The sequence below is a fragment of the Portunus trituberculatus genome, chromosome 16 (assembly GCF_017591435.1).
Source record: "Portunus trituberculatus isolate SZX2019 chromosome 16, ASM1759143v1, whole genome shotgun sequence".
NCBI lineage: Eukaryota > Metazoa > Arthropoda > Malacostraca > Decapoda > Portunidae > Portunus > Portunus trituberculatus.
This window is the reverse complement of record NC_059270.1, coordinates 15,006,080-15,025,200: the sequence shown is the minus strand read 5'-3', so window position 1 is coordinate 15,025,200 and position 19,121 is coordinate 15,006,080. Positions and strand designations below refer to the sequence as shown.

Below are 19,121 nucleotides of genomic sequence, written 5' to 3'. Positions count from 1 at the left end.
GATATGTGTCTTAAGACCTCCATCTTGAATGAGTTGCAAGTCATGGGAACAGATAAGGAGTTCCAGAGTTTACCAGAGAAAGAGACAAAGGATTGAAAATGCTGGTTAACTTTTGTATTAGTGAGGTGGACAGAATAGGAGTGAGAGAAGGAAAAAAATTAAGCAACAAGGCTACAGAATGGGAAGCCTGCAGTTAGCAGGATCAGAAGAGCAGTATCTGTAATACATTGAAATAGTTTCTCTGATAACCTTACTTGATTTATTCCAGCCACAGCTGCAATGTAATCAGTAAAAAGTGTTTCAAGATCATATGTGTTATTACATGCACATGTAATCTGGAAAGCACAAATCTATTTTGGCAGTGCTTGCTAGGTACTTGATGCTGATGCTTGATATTGTTTTAGATAGGTTTGAGAGTTTTGAAAATAATTAGGATAATATATGTATTGTACCTTATGCACCATTGTACTTTGTGCACCTGCTGTATTATCATGGTTATTCAAGAATGAGTTGTTAATACAAAAATTAAGGTAGATAGATAAGCAAGAAATATCAGTTGGAGTTTATTTTCAATTTCAATTTAAGTGGAAAGTTCAATTTCAATAAAATAGTGAATATTGATGTACCCACCTAAATTAACTAGTATGTACTTGTGTATGGTTAACACTAACATATTCACATTTGGATGGGTCAGGTCATCATCCCTTCACAGCTCCTCAAGTGTCCCAAATAACCTGAGCAGCTATGGGATAAGCCCCTCTGTAGCTAAGACTCAGTTCTCACCAAAGACCAAAAAGATTCCCACAAAAAAGAGGGACACTGCCAAAGAAGAAGGGCTGATGGACTACCTGAATAACCCCTCTCAGCAAGAAGCAGACCAGCTACCAAGCAGCACGCTGCCCTCAGACTCGGTGAGGCTGACACTATCACCTACCACTATATGATTAGCATACATACTTAAATACTGCCCTCCATCACCTGTACATATTATAAAGGTCAGATTCACCATAGACTATGCTTGCTATATTTCTACAATTTGGCAGTGTTTGCCTATCCTAATAATGAATATTAAACCTTGAAGCTTATACAAAAATAAGATGCTTGCATAGTTATTAATTTTTCATATTATTTTTCTATAACTATAATAATAATTTAATATATTTTACCTATATGTTAGATCACAAAATTTTTATGTAATGGCATATTATGTCCCCTAACTTGGAGACATATGTTTGTCCAATGCTTTAGCACTGATATCTCTTGGGATGTAAACATCACTTTTTTTTTTTTCTTTTTTTTTCATGGTTTTCATCTGGAGTATTATGGTGTCGACTTTTCTGGAGTATTATGGTGTCCTGACCTCCATTTCAGATGGTTTCCTCCACTACCATGACAACTTCCACCTTCAGCAGCCTGGGTCACTCCCGCCACTCTTCCATGTCCTCAGCCTCATCCCTGGTGGCCCTCAGTGGACGAGAGACTCCTGGTTCAGCCAACAATGACAATGGTTGGTATCAGTGGCATTCAAAACTATAGCCCTAAATATTGTATTAATAGTCACAGTTCCCAAGGATTTTTTTAATCTTTTTATTAATTTATTTTTTAAGAGTACCTACAACCTACAGCTGTTAGTACTAGAAATTGATTTTCATTGTTTTCATACTGAGATCATTCAGTATAAAAACTGAACATTCCTGTTACATATTCGCAGCCAGTGACAAGTCAGCCATCTGTCAGACACAGGATTTATAACACAGAATCATTGGTCAGACAGTGATGCCAGCCAAGGCATGTGTCCCAGCCCATACATATAAGTGAGCAAGAGAACTGTAGTAGCAAGCAAGAGGCTATGGCTGAGATTATGGATATAAAAAGCATTTTGATAGAGAGGTATTAAGGCAATAAAGTGCAGCCTGCTAGGCAAGAGGAGGCAGAGGAGAAATTACTATTGTTATTGTTGTAACTGCAGATGAGTCAGAATGAGTGGGTGTTACAGCCATTGTGCTGTCCGTTGGTTCAGGTTGGTGCATCAGAGGGCTCTTGAGATAGCCAGCAATTAGATATAGTCTAACTTGAGTGGTTCTAAATGTTTTGTCACTCAAGGTACACTAACTCTTTTAAAAGGATATGGTAGTTATGTGTACTGTAATGATGGACATGATTGCCTTAACATTCAGCAGTTCTAAATGGAATAAAAATCATATTTTTTCCAATTTCCAAACTATCCAGTTATTATATATATATATATATATATATATATATATATATATATATATATATATATATATATATATATATATATATATGTGTGTGTGTGTGTGTGTGTGTATATATATATATATATATATATATATATATATATATATATATATATATATATATATATATATATATATATATATATACACACAAATACATTTACATCTACTTATGAAGTTGTTATTAAGTTGAGATTATAACATCATTCCAATTAGCAAGAAAATAAATTTGATTATAAAACTTTTGGTTAGAAACCATAAATTTTAATTTGACTAAAAATTGACTAGAAGAAAACGATGTGTTCCATCTGGCTCAAGACGACGGAAAAAACTGACAGAACATTAAAAAAAACCTATGGAAATCTTTGAACACAACGGAAAAAGTGCTAGTGTGACGCCGCCTTAAGTGCTGCCGCCTGGCGGGATCAAGGGATCACTTGCGCAGTAGGTTTGAATATGCTTGGGGGCAGCTCCAGATAGTAGTGAATTCTGGATAGTGGCGATCCGGATACGCGGGCGATTACTGTATATATACAGGCAATCCCCGTTTAACGAAGGTTCACACAACGAAATTTCGCTACAACGAAGGTTTCGTTTTACTACCATCTGCTCGTTTAACGAACACCAAACTCGCTTCGCTTAACGAAGTTTTATCCAGGTAATTTTTTCCAAATTTGAAAGCCCCACCATATCATGCAAGCTGACAGGCTTTTGAATACACCAGGAGCTGCTGGTACTAAGGCCTGCCTCAGGAGAAATCCTGAGACACCTGTAGAATAAAGATCAAGATCAAGTCTCTCGTGGACAACACAGGCACTGCCGATACAAAGAAGAAATTCTGCGTTACCTGTAGCAACAAGATCAAGATCAAAATCACGCACACCATTCACTCCCCAGTCAAAACATAACAGCGTCACCAGCAGCTCATCTTCCCTAATTCAACTTACCACCAAAATGCCCTGCAATGTGGCCTAACGTTCCTAAGAAGACCAGGAAGTGTCTTACTCTCGAAGTGAAGCTGGGTATTATTCACAGACAAGAGAGAGGCCAGAAAACTAATAATATTGCTTGCCACCATCTTGACTCCATCTACTGTCTACTATTTTCAAGTCAGCAGACTCTATTAACCCTTTCCTTCCGGCAATCATATATATACGATTGCATCAATGCGTCCGTAGTGATGGCAATCATACCCGTAATCAAGAATTTTCGCGCCTCAATTTTGAGCTTCAAGCGCGGTTTCTCGTGTCAAATGGTGAGTGGAAGTGTCTGGCATGTTTCCACATGTAGTGTTGTCACTATAGCTCTGGAAATTTAGCGGTAACTAAGCTATTTTCCCTTTCTCCGGGCGACACTTGGCAACCCCAGCGACCCGCCGGATGGAAAGCACCATGATAAGTGCGAAGAGACATCCTGATAAGAGCGAAGGATCTCAGATCATAACATGGAGCAGGACAGAACATATGTATTTAGCAGTGCTTCTGAGTTTGAAGACAGTGACAGTGAATATTTAGAAGAAGAAACTGAAGAAAGCGAAGTCATTAGTAAGGACTCGGAAAGTGAAAAAAAATATTATCTATCATTCTTTCATGTAAATTTTTTCATTATCTTTGATTTTATAATGAAATGGTAGAAGGTAACTTATCAGAGAGAGAGAGAAAGAGAGAGAGAGAGAGATCAACTAACAGGTTGGTGCATGAAAGCGTGTGTAATTCATCTCGGTCGCCTGCTGGTCACCCAGCCAGTCTTCCCCATTACGTGTGCGTGTGCGTGTGTGTTTGTGTGATGAGAGAGAGAGAGAGAGATAATGTTATTTGCCTCGGTCGCCTGCTGGTCACCCAACCAGTCTTCCCCATTACGTGTGCGTGTGCTTGTGTGTTTGTGTGTGTGTGAGAGAGAGAGAGAGAGAGAGAGAATGTTATTTGCCAGAAACCTCTCTCTCTCTCTCTCTCTCTCTCTCTCTCTCTCTCTCTCTCATTGGAAGTGTACAATTTCCCATCCAAGATGAGAGAGAGAGAGTGTGTGTGTGTGTCGGTGTCATCGCTCTCCGGGCTGTTTATGGAAGACGGATCACACAGCGGGAGGAGGAGGAATCCTTGATAAGGCATAAACTGAACTTTCAGAGGTCACATCGAGCTACAAAGTACATCATTGTATTCAGAATAACAAAGAGAAAATAATTATTAGTATTCAAACAGTTTTCTGACAACTTCTAGGTTTACCATTTTTAGCCGTCATAGCAAACGGGAAAATAGTTTAAGCGCCAGAAGGAAAGGGTTAAGAAGGCTGGTGAGACTGCATCTTCCTTGAAAGCTAAAAGAACCACCTGAACTCGTGACTCTACAATGGATAAAATGGAAAGACTTGTGGAAATGTGGTACATAAGTTTTGTATGCGGTACCGTGATGTGCACTTTGTTTACATTCCACAGGTTGCCGGTTAGTGTATTTCCCGTTTCACTCTCCCTCCCTTCACAAAGTTAAGATCATCAACATTATAAAGTTAGGTACATACATACATTAGTGTACATTATAATGACTTAAATTGAACTACCTAAATGTTTAACTTCATAATTTTTACTTTCATTAAACCTTTTACTGTACTCTGATGCACTCTCGCTTTGCTTACTCTCAATGGAAGTTCAAATCAGGGGTTAAACTTGTTATAATCGGTTCATGCCAGTGTTTTTAGGAACATAATCCCTCGTTAGCGGGGTTTGCCTGTATATATATATATATATATATATATATATATATATATATATATATATATATATATATATATATATATATATATATATATATATATATATATATATATATATATATATATATATATATATATATATATATATATATATATATATATATATATATATATATATATATATATATATATATATATATATATATATATATATATATATATATATATATATATATACAGGCAACCCCGCTTAATGAAGGGTTTCTAAAACACTTCATTAAGCGAACTTTGTTAAGTGAACCGATTATGACAAGTTTAACCCCTGATTTGAACTTCCATTGAGGGTAAGCAAAGCGAGAGCATCATAGTACAGTAAAAGGTTTAATGAAAGTAAAAATTATGAAGTTAAACATTTAGGTAGTTTAATTTAAGTCATTATAATGTACACTAATGTATGTATGTACGTAACTTTATAATGTTGATGATCTTAACTTTATGAAGGGAGGGAGAGTGAAACGGGAAATACACTAACCGGCAACCTGTGGAATGTAAACAAAGGAGCATCATTGTATCACATACAAAACTTATGTACCACATTTCCACAAGGCTTTCCATTTTATCCATTGTAGAGTCATGAGTTCAGGTGGTTCTTTTAGCTTTCAAGGAAGATGCGGTCTCACCAGCCTTCTTAATAGAGTCTGCTGACTTGAAAATAGTAGACAGTAGATGGAATCAAGATGGTGGCAAGCAATGTTATTAGTTTTCTGGCCTCTCTCTTGTCTGTGAATAATACCCAGCTTCACTTTGAGAGTAAGACACTTCTTGGTCTTCTTAGGAACGTTAGGCCACATTGCAGGGCGTTTTGGTGGTAAGTTGAACTAGGGAAGATGAGCTGCTGGTGATGCTGTTATGTTTTGACTGGGCAGTGAGTGGTGCACGTGATCTTGATCTTGATGCTACAGGTAATGCAGAATTTCTTCTGAGTCAGGCCTTTGTATCGGCAGCGCCTGTGTTGTCCACGAGAGGCTTGATCTTGATCTTTATTCTACAGATGCCTCAGGATTTTTCCTGAGGCAGGCCTTAGTACCAGCAGCTCCTGGTGTATTCAAATCCCTGTCAGCTTGCATGATATGGTGGGGCTTTCAAATTTGGAAAAAATTACCTGGATAAAACTTCGTTTAAGCGAGTTTGGTATGCGTTACACAAGCAGATGGTAGTAAAACGAAACCTTCGTTGTTGCGAAATTTCGTTGTGGGAACCTTCGTTAAACGGGGGTTGCCTGTATATATATATATATATATATATATATATATATATATATATATATATATATATATATATATATGAGGCGTTGCGTGATGGAGGGAGTTAAGCACCACCATAGATGAAATTGTGTTATATATAGCACTGTCTTCGCCAGAGTCTCAGCTTTCCAGCGGTACCAAACTTAGGAGTAAGCGCCAATGCCTTCATGGTCAAAAATCCCATAACGTAACATTAACTTTTTTCCGTACTGTTGTTCCATCCGTCATGCATCAATCCAGCCTTCACGAGGGGAGATAAGTGACAAGCCGAGTGACCAATCCCTTGCTGCGTAGCGTACCGCATAGCTCTGCCTCGGCCAATCACTGTCTGCCGTGCATCCCCAGCTGCCTGCGGCCTGCCACCAGCCAAGCCAGTCTACGCTATTGTCTCCAAGCCCGTGATTAATAACATTTTTTGTGTTTTTTTTATAACGTTGGTCAGTAGATACCGTGTTATGGCTTCTAACAGTGGTGAGAGGAGTGCCGAAGCGGGCTTATTACAATGCAAAACAGGCCCCAGCCCTAGTGAATGGAATAAAATTGTGGCGAAAACCAAACGGAACACCGGCCAGGAATATGTGAGCCGAGATACAGGGAAAGTTGTAAAAAAGCATGAGGAAGGGCTTGCATGCAAGGATGGTTGCTATGATAAGTTGGGCTTAGATAACATTAGGAAAATACATGAATCCTTTTGGAGTATTTCTTTTCCTTTTTTTCATGTCCTCTACTCTACTTTTTCTCATCTTAATCTCTCTTTTGCGATTTTGAAGATCTTTTTTATTGTGTTTTATTGTTATTTTGTATTTTGCTAGGATGTGATTATGATTGTGTGGGTTTGGAGTCATGTTGCAAGCACTATAGTAGGATATTGATTGAATAAAACAAGAGGAGAAAAACGCTATCAAAGTTTTGTGACATTTGGAATGCGATAGCTAAAAAACAGATCAAGCTAAGAGCTGAGATTGGTCTTAAATAAAAGCTTAGGATGTTTACTTTATTATAGTTTTTCAACAACGTATCATAGTTCTGAGATATAAACCAATGACCACATTTTTTGCCGATTTAACACTGAAAAAAAGCTAAAAAATAATTTCACCGTTAATCCTTTCATATTATGGCAAGATGATGTGTTTGATTTTATGACAGGTATAAAGTAGACATTCTAAGCTTTTTTTAAGACCAACCCCAACTCTCTAGCTTGATCCGTTATTGAGGTATCGCATTCCAAATGTCGCAAAAATTTGACCGCGTTTTTCTCAGTTTTTATTTTGGCGCTTATCGCCCTACGTCACGCAATGCCTCATATACAGTGGAGACTCAATACTTAAACGTCTAAATAGCCGAACTTTTCAATAGTCGAACGCAAAAGTTCAACTTAATACTAGAAAAAATACCTATTAGTCAAACGTCCATCCACGTGGCTTTAAACAATGGGTCTCTGAGACCCTTCCCGCTGCCCCACGCGCCCCACCGGTCTACCGCAGCCTGTTGATCCTTCGCTGTCGTAAGAATAACATTATCCTGCACTTTCTCTCCAGAGTTTTTTTTGCATTTAGAAGCTTACAATGGCACTGAAGAGGCTTGTTAGTGGTGAGAATAAGCCTACAAGAAAGAATGACAACCATCAAAAGGAAAAAGGAGATTATTGATAAATATGAGAAAGGAGGAAGAATAACCGAGCTTGCAGCTGAGTACTATATGGCTAAATCTACAGTAGCCACAATACTGAAGAAGAAAGAGCTCATTAAAAGAACTGATGTGGCGATTGGTGTGAAAAGGCAATTTAAGCGACCTGCGGCAGTGGAAGAAATGGAAAACTTGTTGGTTGGATAAACCAAAGGCAGATGGCTGGGGATTCTTTGTCAGAGGGCATAATTTGTGCGAAGGCTAGGCTGCTGGATTGTGATCTTATTTCTGATACTACATCTGACTTCAATGATGATTTTAAAGCAAGTAAGGGGTGGTTTGGGAATTTCAAGAAAAGAACTGGAATCCATTCTGTTGTGCTGACAGAGTTGCTGCTGAGTAATTTGTGCCTCAATTTAAGTAATTTGTGGATAATGAGTGCCTAAACCCATCTTTAATTTTGATAAAACTGGCCTGTTTTGGAAAAAAAAAGACACTACCAAACATGATCTATATAACAAAGGAAGAGAAGTATTTGCCAGGACACAAACCTATGAAAGACAAGCTAACCCTGCTTCTATATGTCAGTGCTAGCGACTGCAAAATTAAACCGCTGCTTTTTTCTAGACTTGGGTTTGGCAATGGCTGGAACGAATTACCTGATTTATAGGTATCAATAGTCGAGCTTTTTAATACTCAAACAGCCATATGGAACAAATTAGGTTTGAGTATTATCTCCACTGTGTGATTGATTGATTGATTGATTTATGTATGTATTTATTTATATAAAGTAACATACACTTCATAAGGTAACACTTGCCTCAGAATAATATAGTACTACTAAATGTTTATTATGATATACCATGCACTTCTGTACAACATCCATGTCACTATTTGAATTTGAGAGAATATTTCCTTCAGTGTTTGAAATTGTCATTTGTATTCCAATATATTTCACTCTATGATTTAAGAGAACATATAAAACAAAGGATCCATATACAAACTATGTACTTATTTCATATTTAGAACTTTTGAGTTGGACATTTCATCATAATATTTTAAGTACATAATTAAAACATAACACCACTATGTGTTGTGTTAGTGAAATGTAACACATATAGCCTAATGTCTTAATTATGTTAAAAAAATGTTCTTTACAAAGTGACATAATAAAAAAAATGTTCTTTACAAAGTGACAATCAAACACTACCTAAATACAACATAGGCACTTCAAGAGTGAATGCATTATTTACGTTTACATTTCCTCACATTACCAATTACCTAACTATCTTTTCAAAACGTAATGTTTGCATAATATGTTTGCTGGGATTGTACAGTCAAAGGTGGAAAGTTTTTCTCTGTCCTGTTTTTTAGGTGAGAAGACCAAAAGAAAAAGTGATCATTGCATTGCTGCTGGAGTGTGAATAGTTGTTTTCTTCAAACTTAGTTATGGTGGTCATTGATTTTTATTTTGTTTTCAAAGTAAATTGTTTAATCTACCTATGTACAAAAATATAAAAAAAAGTTGTCAATGCCACTTTTGAATTATCTAGTGTGCCATTTAAAGGTAACTTCTGAGTCTTGACTAGTTAGTTAGTAATGTGTGTGTGTGTGTGTGTGTGTGTGTGTGTGTGTGTGTGTGTGTGTGTGTGTGTGTGTGTTTACCTATTTGTGTTTACCTATTTGTGTATTACAGGGCCCGAGCTAAGCTCTCTGTGTCCTGTCTCCTTGTCCATTCCTGTCATATCTCTCTTTCATCTGATTGACACACACCGCATCAACGACATGACTGCTCAGTTTATTCCACTTATCAATGCTACGATGCGGGAAACTGTATTTTCTCACGTCATTTAGACAGATGTCCTTTATTAGCTTTTTCCATGTCCTCGGAGATGATTACTTGTGGTCACCTTTATCAACTCTCTATCCAGTATGTCAATCTTGTTCACCAATTTATACATAGTTATCATGTCTCCTCTTGTTCTTCTCTCTTCTAATGTGGTCAGCCCCAGCTTCCTCAGTCTTTCCTCATAGTCTAACTCCTGAGTCCTGGTACCATCCTTGTTGCCAGCCTTTGTACCCTTTCTACCTTCTTCACATTTTTCTTCATATGCGGTGACCAGACACATGCTGCATATTCTAACTGGGGTCTTATTAAGGTACATAATATCTTCTTCATCATTCCTTCATCTAGGTAGTGGAATGCAAGGCCAATATTTTGAAGCATGTTGTATGTTTTCCAAAAAATCTTGTTAATGTGTTTCTCCGGTGACAAAGTGTTTTGCACGGTTACTCCTAAGTCTTTCTCCTCATTGGTCTCTTTAATTTTCTCATCACCCAGCCTGTAATCCCTGTTTGGTCTGTATCTACTTCTTCCCATTTTCATAACATGGGTCTTGTCTATATTAAATTCCATCTGCCACTCTTTACTCCACTCATATATTTTATCAAGATCTTCCTGTAACTTGTTACAATCTTCCACATTCTTTACTCTCCTCATAATTTTAGTATCGTCCGCAAACATGTTCATGTAACTGTCAATTCCTACTGGCATATCATTAACATAAATCAAAAACATGATGGGACCAAGCACTGACCCTTGTGGAACTCCACTGGTTACCTTCTTCCACTCGGACTTCTTCCTCTCACCACTGTTCTCATTTCTCTTCCCATTAAGTAATTTTCCATCCATTTTGCTAGTTTATCATTTACTCCTCCAATCATCTTTAGTTTCCACATCAGTCTATTGTGTGGTACTTTATCAAAGGCCTTTCTCAAGTCCAGGTAGATAGCATCCACCCATCCCTCTCTATGTTGCAGTATGTCAGTCACATAATAAATTGGATACACGATCTTCCTTTTCTGAAACCAAACTGCCTTTCACTCAGAATGTTTTCACTTTCTAGATACTCACTCCACTTAGCTTTAATTACTTCTTCACATACCTTGCACAATATACTAGTCAACGATACTGGTCTATAATTTAGCGGTTCCATTCTACTACCATTCTTATATATAGGCACAATGTCAGCTCTTTTCCACTCTTTCGGGACTAATCCTGTTCGTATGGAGGTTTCCACAATATCAAATATGGGGTTCAACAATTGATCCTTACATTCTTTTAGCAACCTCCCAGATATGCCATCAGGCCCCATTGATTTATTAATATCCAGATTGCTTATAATTTTCCTTACATCTTCCTTAGTAACCATGATGTCCTGCATTTGCTTTATTTCCGTAGGCCTTCCTCCCATAAAATGCTCCTCCTTTGTAAACACTTTGCAAAAGTTGTCGTTCAAAATTTCAGCTATCTCTCCAGCATCTTCATATACTTCTTCCCCGTTTTTTACCTTTTCTATTGCCTCCCTTTTATTTAGTTTTCCATTTATGAATTTGTAAAACATTTTTGGGTCACTATCACAGTTTTCCACCACCCTCTGTTCATATTCCTTCTGTGCTGTTCCTTGCTATTCCTTGCTGTTTTGTAGCCTTTCCTTGATAATACATCACTGCTTTTCTTAAGTTTCTTCCATGCCTTTTCTTTGTTCTTTTTTGCTTCTTCACAATTTCTATTAAACCACTGTTTATTATTTAAAGTCCTCTTTCTGTAATATGGCACAAACTTTTTCACAGCAGAGTTATACAAATCCATAAATTTATTGTACTTCAATTGCATATCTCTTTCCTGGTATACCATGGACCAGTCAATTTCATTAAAGAACTCCCTTATATGGTTATAATTTGCCCTAGTATAATTGAATTTTTCCTCCCTGCGTTCCACAATCTTATTCGTGCTTAATTCTGTATCCAGCTCAAAGCTTAGGACATTATGATCGCTTTCCCCAAGGGACTTTCATGTTCAATTTCCTCTTTTAGAGATGCCCTGGTAAATACCAAATCCAACCTTGCTGCAACATCTTGTCCCCTGCACCTTGTTGGTGATCTCACCCACTGTGCCATCAAGTTATTTGTTGCTACCTTTAACAATTCTTCTGCCCACTCACCACCATTCACCACTTCGTAGTCTTCCCACACTATTTCTTTGCAATTAAAGTCTCCAACTATCATCACTCTATCCTTTCTGATGAGTTCTTGCTTCATTCTGTCTAGAGTATTTCTCATCACCATTTGGTACTGTTCATATTCCCAAGCACTGGTTCTGGGTGGTATGTATACTGTTATAATATTAATGTCCCTCTTGCCATCTGTTATAAGCATACTTATCACTTCCTCATTTCTCTTACTATAGTTCACCTCCTTCACTATCAGATCATCCTTAGTATGAACCATTATACCACCACCACCTTTATTTTTTCTATCATTTCTCCATACTTTGTAGTGTTTTACAACAAACCAGTCTAGCTTTATTTCGGGCCTTAGCTTTGTTTCCACTACACACATTGTGTGTGTGTGTGTGTGTGTGTGTGTGTGTGTGTGTGTGTGTGTGTATTTATTTATCTAGTTGTAGTTTTACAGGGCCTGGGCTTTATGCTCGTGTGGCCCCGTCTCCATATCTACACTTACCCAATTTTTCTTTAAAACTATGCACACTCGTTGCTGACACCACTTCTTCACTCAAACTGTTCCATGTCTCAACACATCTTTGTGGGAAACTATATTTTTTAACATCTCTCAGACATCTTCCCTTCCTCAGCTTTTTACTATGTGATCTTGTGCTTCGAATGTCATATTCTTTTCTTAGGATCAGCTTCTCATTATCCACTTGGTCCATTCCGTTAATCAATTTATAAATTTGTATCAGATCCCCTCTCTCCCTTCTCTGTTCCAGGGTTGGTAGATCCATAGTCTTTAGTCTCTCCTCGTATGTCATCCCTTCAAATTCTGGAACCATTCTTGTAGCCATTTTTTGTAGTCTCCAATTTCCTTATGTGTTTCTTTTTATGAGGGGTCCACACTACTCCTGCATATTCCAATCTAGGTCTTATTATAGTACTTATCAATTTCATCATTTCTTTGTCCATGTAGTGAAATGCTACTCCAATATTCCTTAGCAAATTATATGTCTCTCTGAAAATTCTATCAATATGGCTTACCGGTTGATTGTTTTCTTCCATCATCACTCCTAAGTCCTTTTCCTTTTTTACTTTCTCCAGTTCTACTCCATCTCCCATCCCACGGGTCGTCTTTCACTCTTTCCCATTTCCATGACATGGCTTTTGTCCACATTGAATTCCATTTCCCACTTTTACTCCATTCCCGGATCTTATTTAAGTCTTCCAAGTGTGTGTGTGGGCGCGTGCATGTGTGTGTAGCTAGCCTGTATTGAGTGTGATATTGTAATGCTAATATTATATGAAAATTAATTTCTGTATCTTTAGTCTGATATCATGAGGTCTGGGAAGGGACCACTCACTGCCATGTGTTTTTTATTCACTTGTCATTTTTTTCAAGTTGCATGGGGGTAAATATAAGAATACACCAAAAAGGTGCAACCTGACAAGACCCCTATCTTTGACAAAGCACTACACTGTACAGGTTGAACTTTTAGATGTGCCTATACTTTATATTAATTTGATATTGATCTTGAAAGTTTTATTATAACACATTGGTAGTGTTACTGCTAAAATATAACCGTAGCACATCATCAGTTGGCCATGATGAATGTCATAGAAACAGAATTACCATGGAGAGTCTATGCTTATCTCTCATCTCCAACTAATCAGGTTTTTTGGCTGGGCTTAAGCCTTAAAAATGCTTTTAGTTGATACTGGTCATCTTGTGCATTTCTCTTGATTAATTTCTACATTTATTTATCTGTCTCTTCCGTCAGATATTTTCTAGGTTTAGAGTACTATCTATTCTCAGTTACTTGCAATACAAGAACTCCAAATATCAGTTTAGTTCCTTAGATAGAACCAAAATAATATTAATTCTCAGTCATAGGTTAAGTGTTACCATTACTGTGTGTTAACTGTGTTGTGTAATCCCAGAGAGTGGGAGTTGTGGGTCGGCCAACACTGATGCTTACATCACAGTCGACCCTCCCTCAGACATCAACATCTCTGCTCCACCCAGCACTGATGGCAGCACCAGGTGAGGGGACACAGCACAACTAGGGATGATCTGGAAACTCATACCATATTGCTATCACTTTTATTATTATACATCCTATTTATTTCTTAATTTTCAGCCTTTAAAGGCTATCATCCTAGATAACACTTCACACAAAATCTAAATGACACCAGACAAGATATGACAGGTACACATTTTTCAAAGATTCAAGTAGTAATTGCACAAAAAGCAAGACTTTCACACAACTTGGTGCCACATACAAGTCAGCACTGTAATGTGGCAGGATTTGTTCATGAAAACTTAAATTAACAACTTGACTAAACACATACACTACACGAGTATTTCATAGATACACTACATATATCACCTGAACAGAAATCCTGATGTAAGTACCATCATAGCTGTCATGTAGTAGTACCCCAGAATCTCCAAACATCCACACTCCTGACCACCCCAACACTGAGAACACAGTGGTTAGCACATGACCAACTGCCAATAGGCAGCCTTACTTGTGAGTGACTTATGGCATAATCATTTATGATTATATAACATATACGCAAAAACAAGACACGTAAACACAAATAGAATATACATATTAAACAATAGTGAGATTCTATTATATTTATTTCAAAACAAAGAAACTAATAAAATTCACAAAACACTTAAGAAATTAAAACAAATCTTGAAATCCCATGTCCAACACCTTCAGCCACCGCTCATCCTTCTAATGTACAGTGGGTGAGGGGTGTTATGTGGTAACTCAACAAACAAGTGCCATGTTTGGTAGTGTGTTAATCCTGGCAAGCCATGCCTATACTGCCTTACTAGGGATGGAGGCCAGCTATGTATGGGAGCAAGTGCTGATGGCTGATTGACTATCACTCCGCCTTGACCCACTATCGACACCTTTTCTCTGGCGGGTGAGGCTTCCCATGAATCTTCAAGTGACACTGCTTCACTCAACTTGCTCCTCTGTCGGTATCTCCTTATGTATGAATGAGAGGTCTTATGAACCTCTGAGCAAGCCAACTGGAAGATAATTACACTTCGTATTGTTTACATATTATACAAAGTATCAATCACCAGCAGCACAGCACACTTTTCCAGTCGCTTCAACACAACTTACCTCCAATACACAGGTAATAATCCATGTCAGCAAAGTTGAAACGCTTTATGTAACCAATCACCAAAAGTCAGGTGTGTCATTAGTCATGGTTGTGCATCTGATGTATCTATCAGTCGTCCAGTTTCCCTTTGCAGCTGAACATCACCAACCAGGCAGTGTAATGTCATCAGCAAAAAATATGGCAGCAGCATGATGTCATCATCTGCCAAGTTCAAACATGTGAACTCTTATACTAACACTTTTTTTTTTTATTAGTGTCTATTTATAGTGTCCTATGTACTATTTCATTACATAGTCTATTCTCCAATGGTCTACATACAAGTGCTGTATTCCCTGATGGTCCACATACAAGTGCTGTATATGATACACTTAATGGTTGCTGATGGCAGCCCAGAGTCAATCAGCCAGCTGTCCTGATGCATCCACCCATGCCACTTCAGTAAGACAGTCCAATAAAGCCAGTGCTTCTTCATACAGACTGGACTTCACCATCCGTGTGACTCTTTTTGACTGCTTTCCCCGTCATCACCACACAAGAATATGATACAACCTCCTTTTGACCCACTTCCCACCAGGTTTTAAAAAAATGCATCTGAAAAGTATTTAAGGTAACAATTCTTAGGCCTTGACAGTCTTGGCATATACAGCAAAATGTTGTCTGTCTTCACTCTAGATATCAGCCTTCTTAAGCTGCAATATGTGAGCCACAGTTACCCGATTGCAAGTTATACTCTGTTCACACGTCAAAGCAATGTCTGGATGTGTATGAGTGGCAGTCCAGTTTAACTGGCCCACCAGTGCTCTATGTTCAGATCTTTCTGATTTTGATATTTCTCCTGCTTTCACATTTGCCCTTTGACAACTGACTGTCATGGGAGTTAAGGTGGCTGCATAATTGAATTGGTCAAGAGTAAAGCTGCCATCTTTGTAAGAGGTGATGTTCAAACCTACACATTTAAAAGCCTTAGACTCTGAGCTTCCAATCAGAAAGACATGCTTCAACTGATCCATCACTTTACTCTTTAACTCTGGAATTCTTACTCAAAGAAAATCATCCGCATACATAAAGATGACACCCTCAGTCCTGTTGTTCCATCTCCAGGAAAACACTGCTGGAGCCAGTGAGAACACTTGGGCATCAATATCTGGTAACTAATCTTTCACTCAGGTGGCAATGCCACATCACACAAACCATATACTGTCTTTCTCAGCTTCTATAGCTGGCCATCAGTGAATTCTGGAGGAGGACACAAATATACTTCCTTTCTTATTTCATTGCCCTGCATGTAGGCTGCCTTACATCCAGGGAGTGACAGGTCCAACCCATGTCCAAAGCAAACATCAATGCTCTCAGCTACAGTGGCCATGATCTTGATGTTTAATGCCTCTCCCAATGCCCATATCCCTTCATTGTTCATTCATATCCATTATCCGACAGGATTTTTCCAGGCACTCTAAACATGACAATCCAACTTTGGAACAAAGCCTTGATGGTAGCTCATTTATCACTGTTGCTGTACAGTACCATGTAGCCAAGTCATTGATGACAAGAAAGTATTCAGCACTCCAAACGTTAAGGTTAAAGGCAGCGTTTACACTGAGCAAGTTATGTCGGGTCAAGCTGCATCGTCATTTGATGCAATTCATTTTGATGCATCTCTGATTATACGGAATGCGTCAACCCGAGTTAAGTCACTACACAGTTATCTATTTGATTTCATGGAGAATGGATGCATATTCTTTTGGTGAAGTAACTGCATTGCTCTGGCTTTGTCATCACAGACATAAAAATAATAACTGTATGTATACATTTAGTTCATAGGCTCATTAAATTATTCAAAATTAAAAAGCTGATATCATCCTGAGTTTATACATACAAACCCTTACATTGACGCACATGATAGATAAGAATATAAAAACACTCTTATCTTATATTTCTCAAGAATATTTATTATTTTTGTAATACTTCTGAAACAACATTGCACAAGACTATATATATATACTAAACTTCATGATAAGCTAAGATGTAGACTATACACAAATCTTTTTAGCTTTCTTATAAAAAAAGGGAATTAGGCAAAGTAAAGCACACACTATTCATAATCTCACTCATTCCTACCACTATCTCAGCCTCTTAGCTTCTGATAGCAAAGAGAGTATTCCTGTCCTCTAATAATAGCAGTGATAACCATCATCATCATCATGAAAGAAATGTTATTTAAGATTAGAGAAGAGTATATTTCCCATCCAACAATTAAATCCAAGCTTATATTAATTTAAACTTAACTTTGCACTGTAAACTTGAAGGTAGATTATTTTACTCCTTTCATGAAATTTTTTTGAAGTTGAGTTATGGAACATTCTTTAAAGTTGTCATCTGTGAAAAAAATGCTGAGAAATGACCAGTGACAAACATTAAGATGAATCTTTATCTCCTGATGTTTTGACAGTAGTAATGGTGCTGTGGCAGGATCAAGGGGCACTGAGAGCAGATTATTGAGGAAAGAAGTGGCCAGCCTCAACCAAGAGATGAGTCAGGTGCTTAAGAGAGCAAAGGACTCAGAAAGAGGTGAGTGGAACACCAGACATTGGTTAAGGAATGTTATCCACCAGTCATACAACTTCACACAATTTCTTTATACAGTATGAAAACTGACACTCATTTTTCTTTCACCATAAGATTTTTTTTTTTTTTTTCTTATTGTGGTGATTACTTAGTGAATTAGTGATGCATGAATAGATGTTTCTATGAATAAATATAAAAGGCATTGTTTTCCTAAGGCTTCTTTTCTTGAGCTTAAGGCTTTCAACTAGATGTTAATTTTCTCAAACTTCATATACATGTAGCTCTTGATTTACACGATAGATGTGTTCCAAGAGGCATCGAGTATATCAGAATTGCGTAAAACAAACATGTAATTCTCATAAGAAACAATAGATAATAGGGGGGATGCGGGATGTGGTCCAAAAAAATTTGTACAAAATACTCTATTTGGCTAAATTAACATGTTTTTATTATTTACCATTCTAAATACTAGAAGTCTATTTAAAGTAAAGGGAAATATAAGAAATGATAAGAGAAAGCAAAAAATAATAAGAGAAAATAACAAAACAAAGAATACGTAAACAAATCACTCACTGCGTCACTGCCTTCACCACTCACACCACAGTCAGTCACCATCTTCCTCTGAGCTTTACCACTTTATCAAAAATCCATTGATCAAAAATAACCCAACATGCAGAAGAAGATGAAGGACATTTTGGGGCCATCTTGGTGAATTATAGGCAGATTGAAGAGATTCTGTCTTTACTCAGTGCTGGCAGACTGCAAATGAGGCATGAGAAGAGCGGGAGCTGGATCCAAGAAACTTTAACAACGTCAGAGCAACCTCCTGCCGCAAAATGGCATCCATGAACATTTGGAGGGACGGTAACAAGGTTGCTCTCATGTTGCTGGTAACACCACCTCTCCAGATGGTGTTAATGTCACTGTTTCGTAGGTTTTATACATACTCATAGATACGTTCTGCGGATTTTCCGCTATATCACAGGGTTCGTAGTGTCATTTACAAATACTGTACGTACTGTAATTCGGTAAGTTGGTGTGTAATAACGACGACAATGCACGTTACTGTGTACGTAAAGTACTGTACATGTATTGTTCGTATACATATACAGTGTTCCCCTGCCACTTCACAGTTCGCAATAAAAATGAAAAAATACAACCATATCGGCAGCCATATTGTGGAAAAGCACGTTGTTTCATGTTGATGCGTGAGAAAGAAGGTTTCCCAGCATGCCAAACAAAGAGATGAGTTGACTCAGAGGCTTTGTACATACCCATGGGCACTCATACGAGGCACATGATTGGTTCCCAGCGTGAGATCGACCAATGATTTGCTGCGCATCATCACAGCCTCACCCAACATCTTTCCTTGTTGTATCTCGCCAGTCTCCCAGTCTCGTCCATGCTGTTGACTGTCTCGCATACTGTATCTTAGTGTTGTGTTTGCGGTAACTTTTTTTTGTTTAAGTAGTGATTTGTTAAGCCCTTACAATGCCGCCTAA

The 19,121-nt window shown here is 37.8% G+C and overlaps 1 protein-coding gene across 3 annotated transcripts in view; it reads left to right on the top strand.

The window, feature by feature from the left end:
* Positions 1-19,121, top strand: part of LOC123504503 (golgin subfamily A member 5-like) — a 79,031-nt gene that overhangs the window by 10,388 nt on the left and 49,522 nt on the right. For 2 of the 3 annotated variants that reach the window (XM_045255072.1, XM_045255074.1), the window contains 4 exons: positions 695-911; positions 1,372-1,507; positions 13,846-13,948; positions 17,504-17,622. In XM_045255072.1, the coding sequence (XP_045111007.1) occupies positions 695-911; positions 1,372-1,507; positions 13,846-13,948; positions 17,504-17,622 (575 nt within the window). The remainder of the gene's footprint in view (positions 1-694; positions 912-1,371; positions 1,508-13,845; positions 13,949-17,503; positions 17,623-19,121) is intronic. The other variant, XM_045255073.1, reaches the window with a different exon arrangement.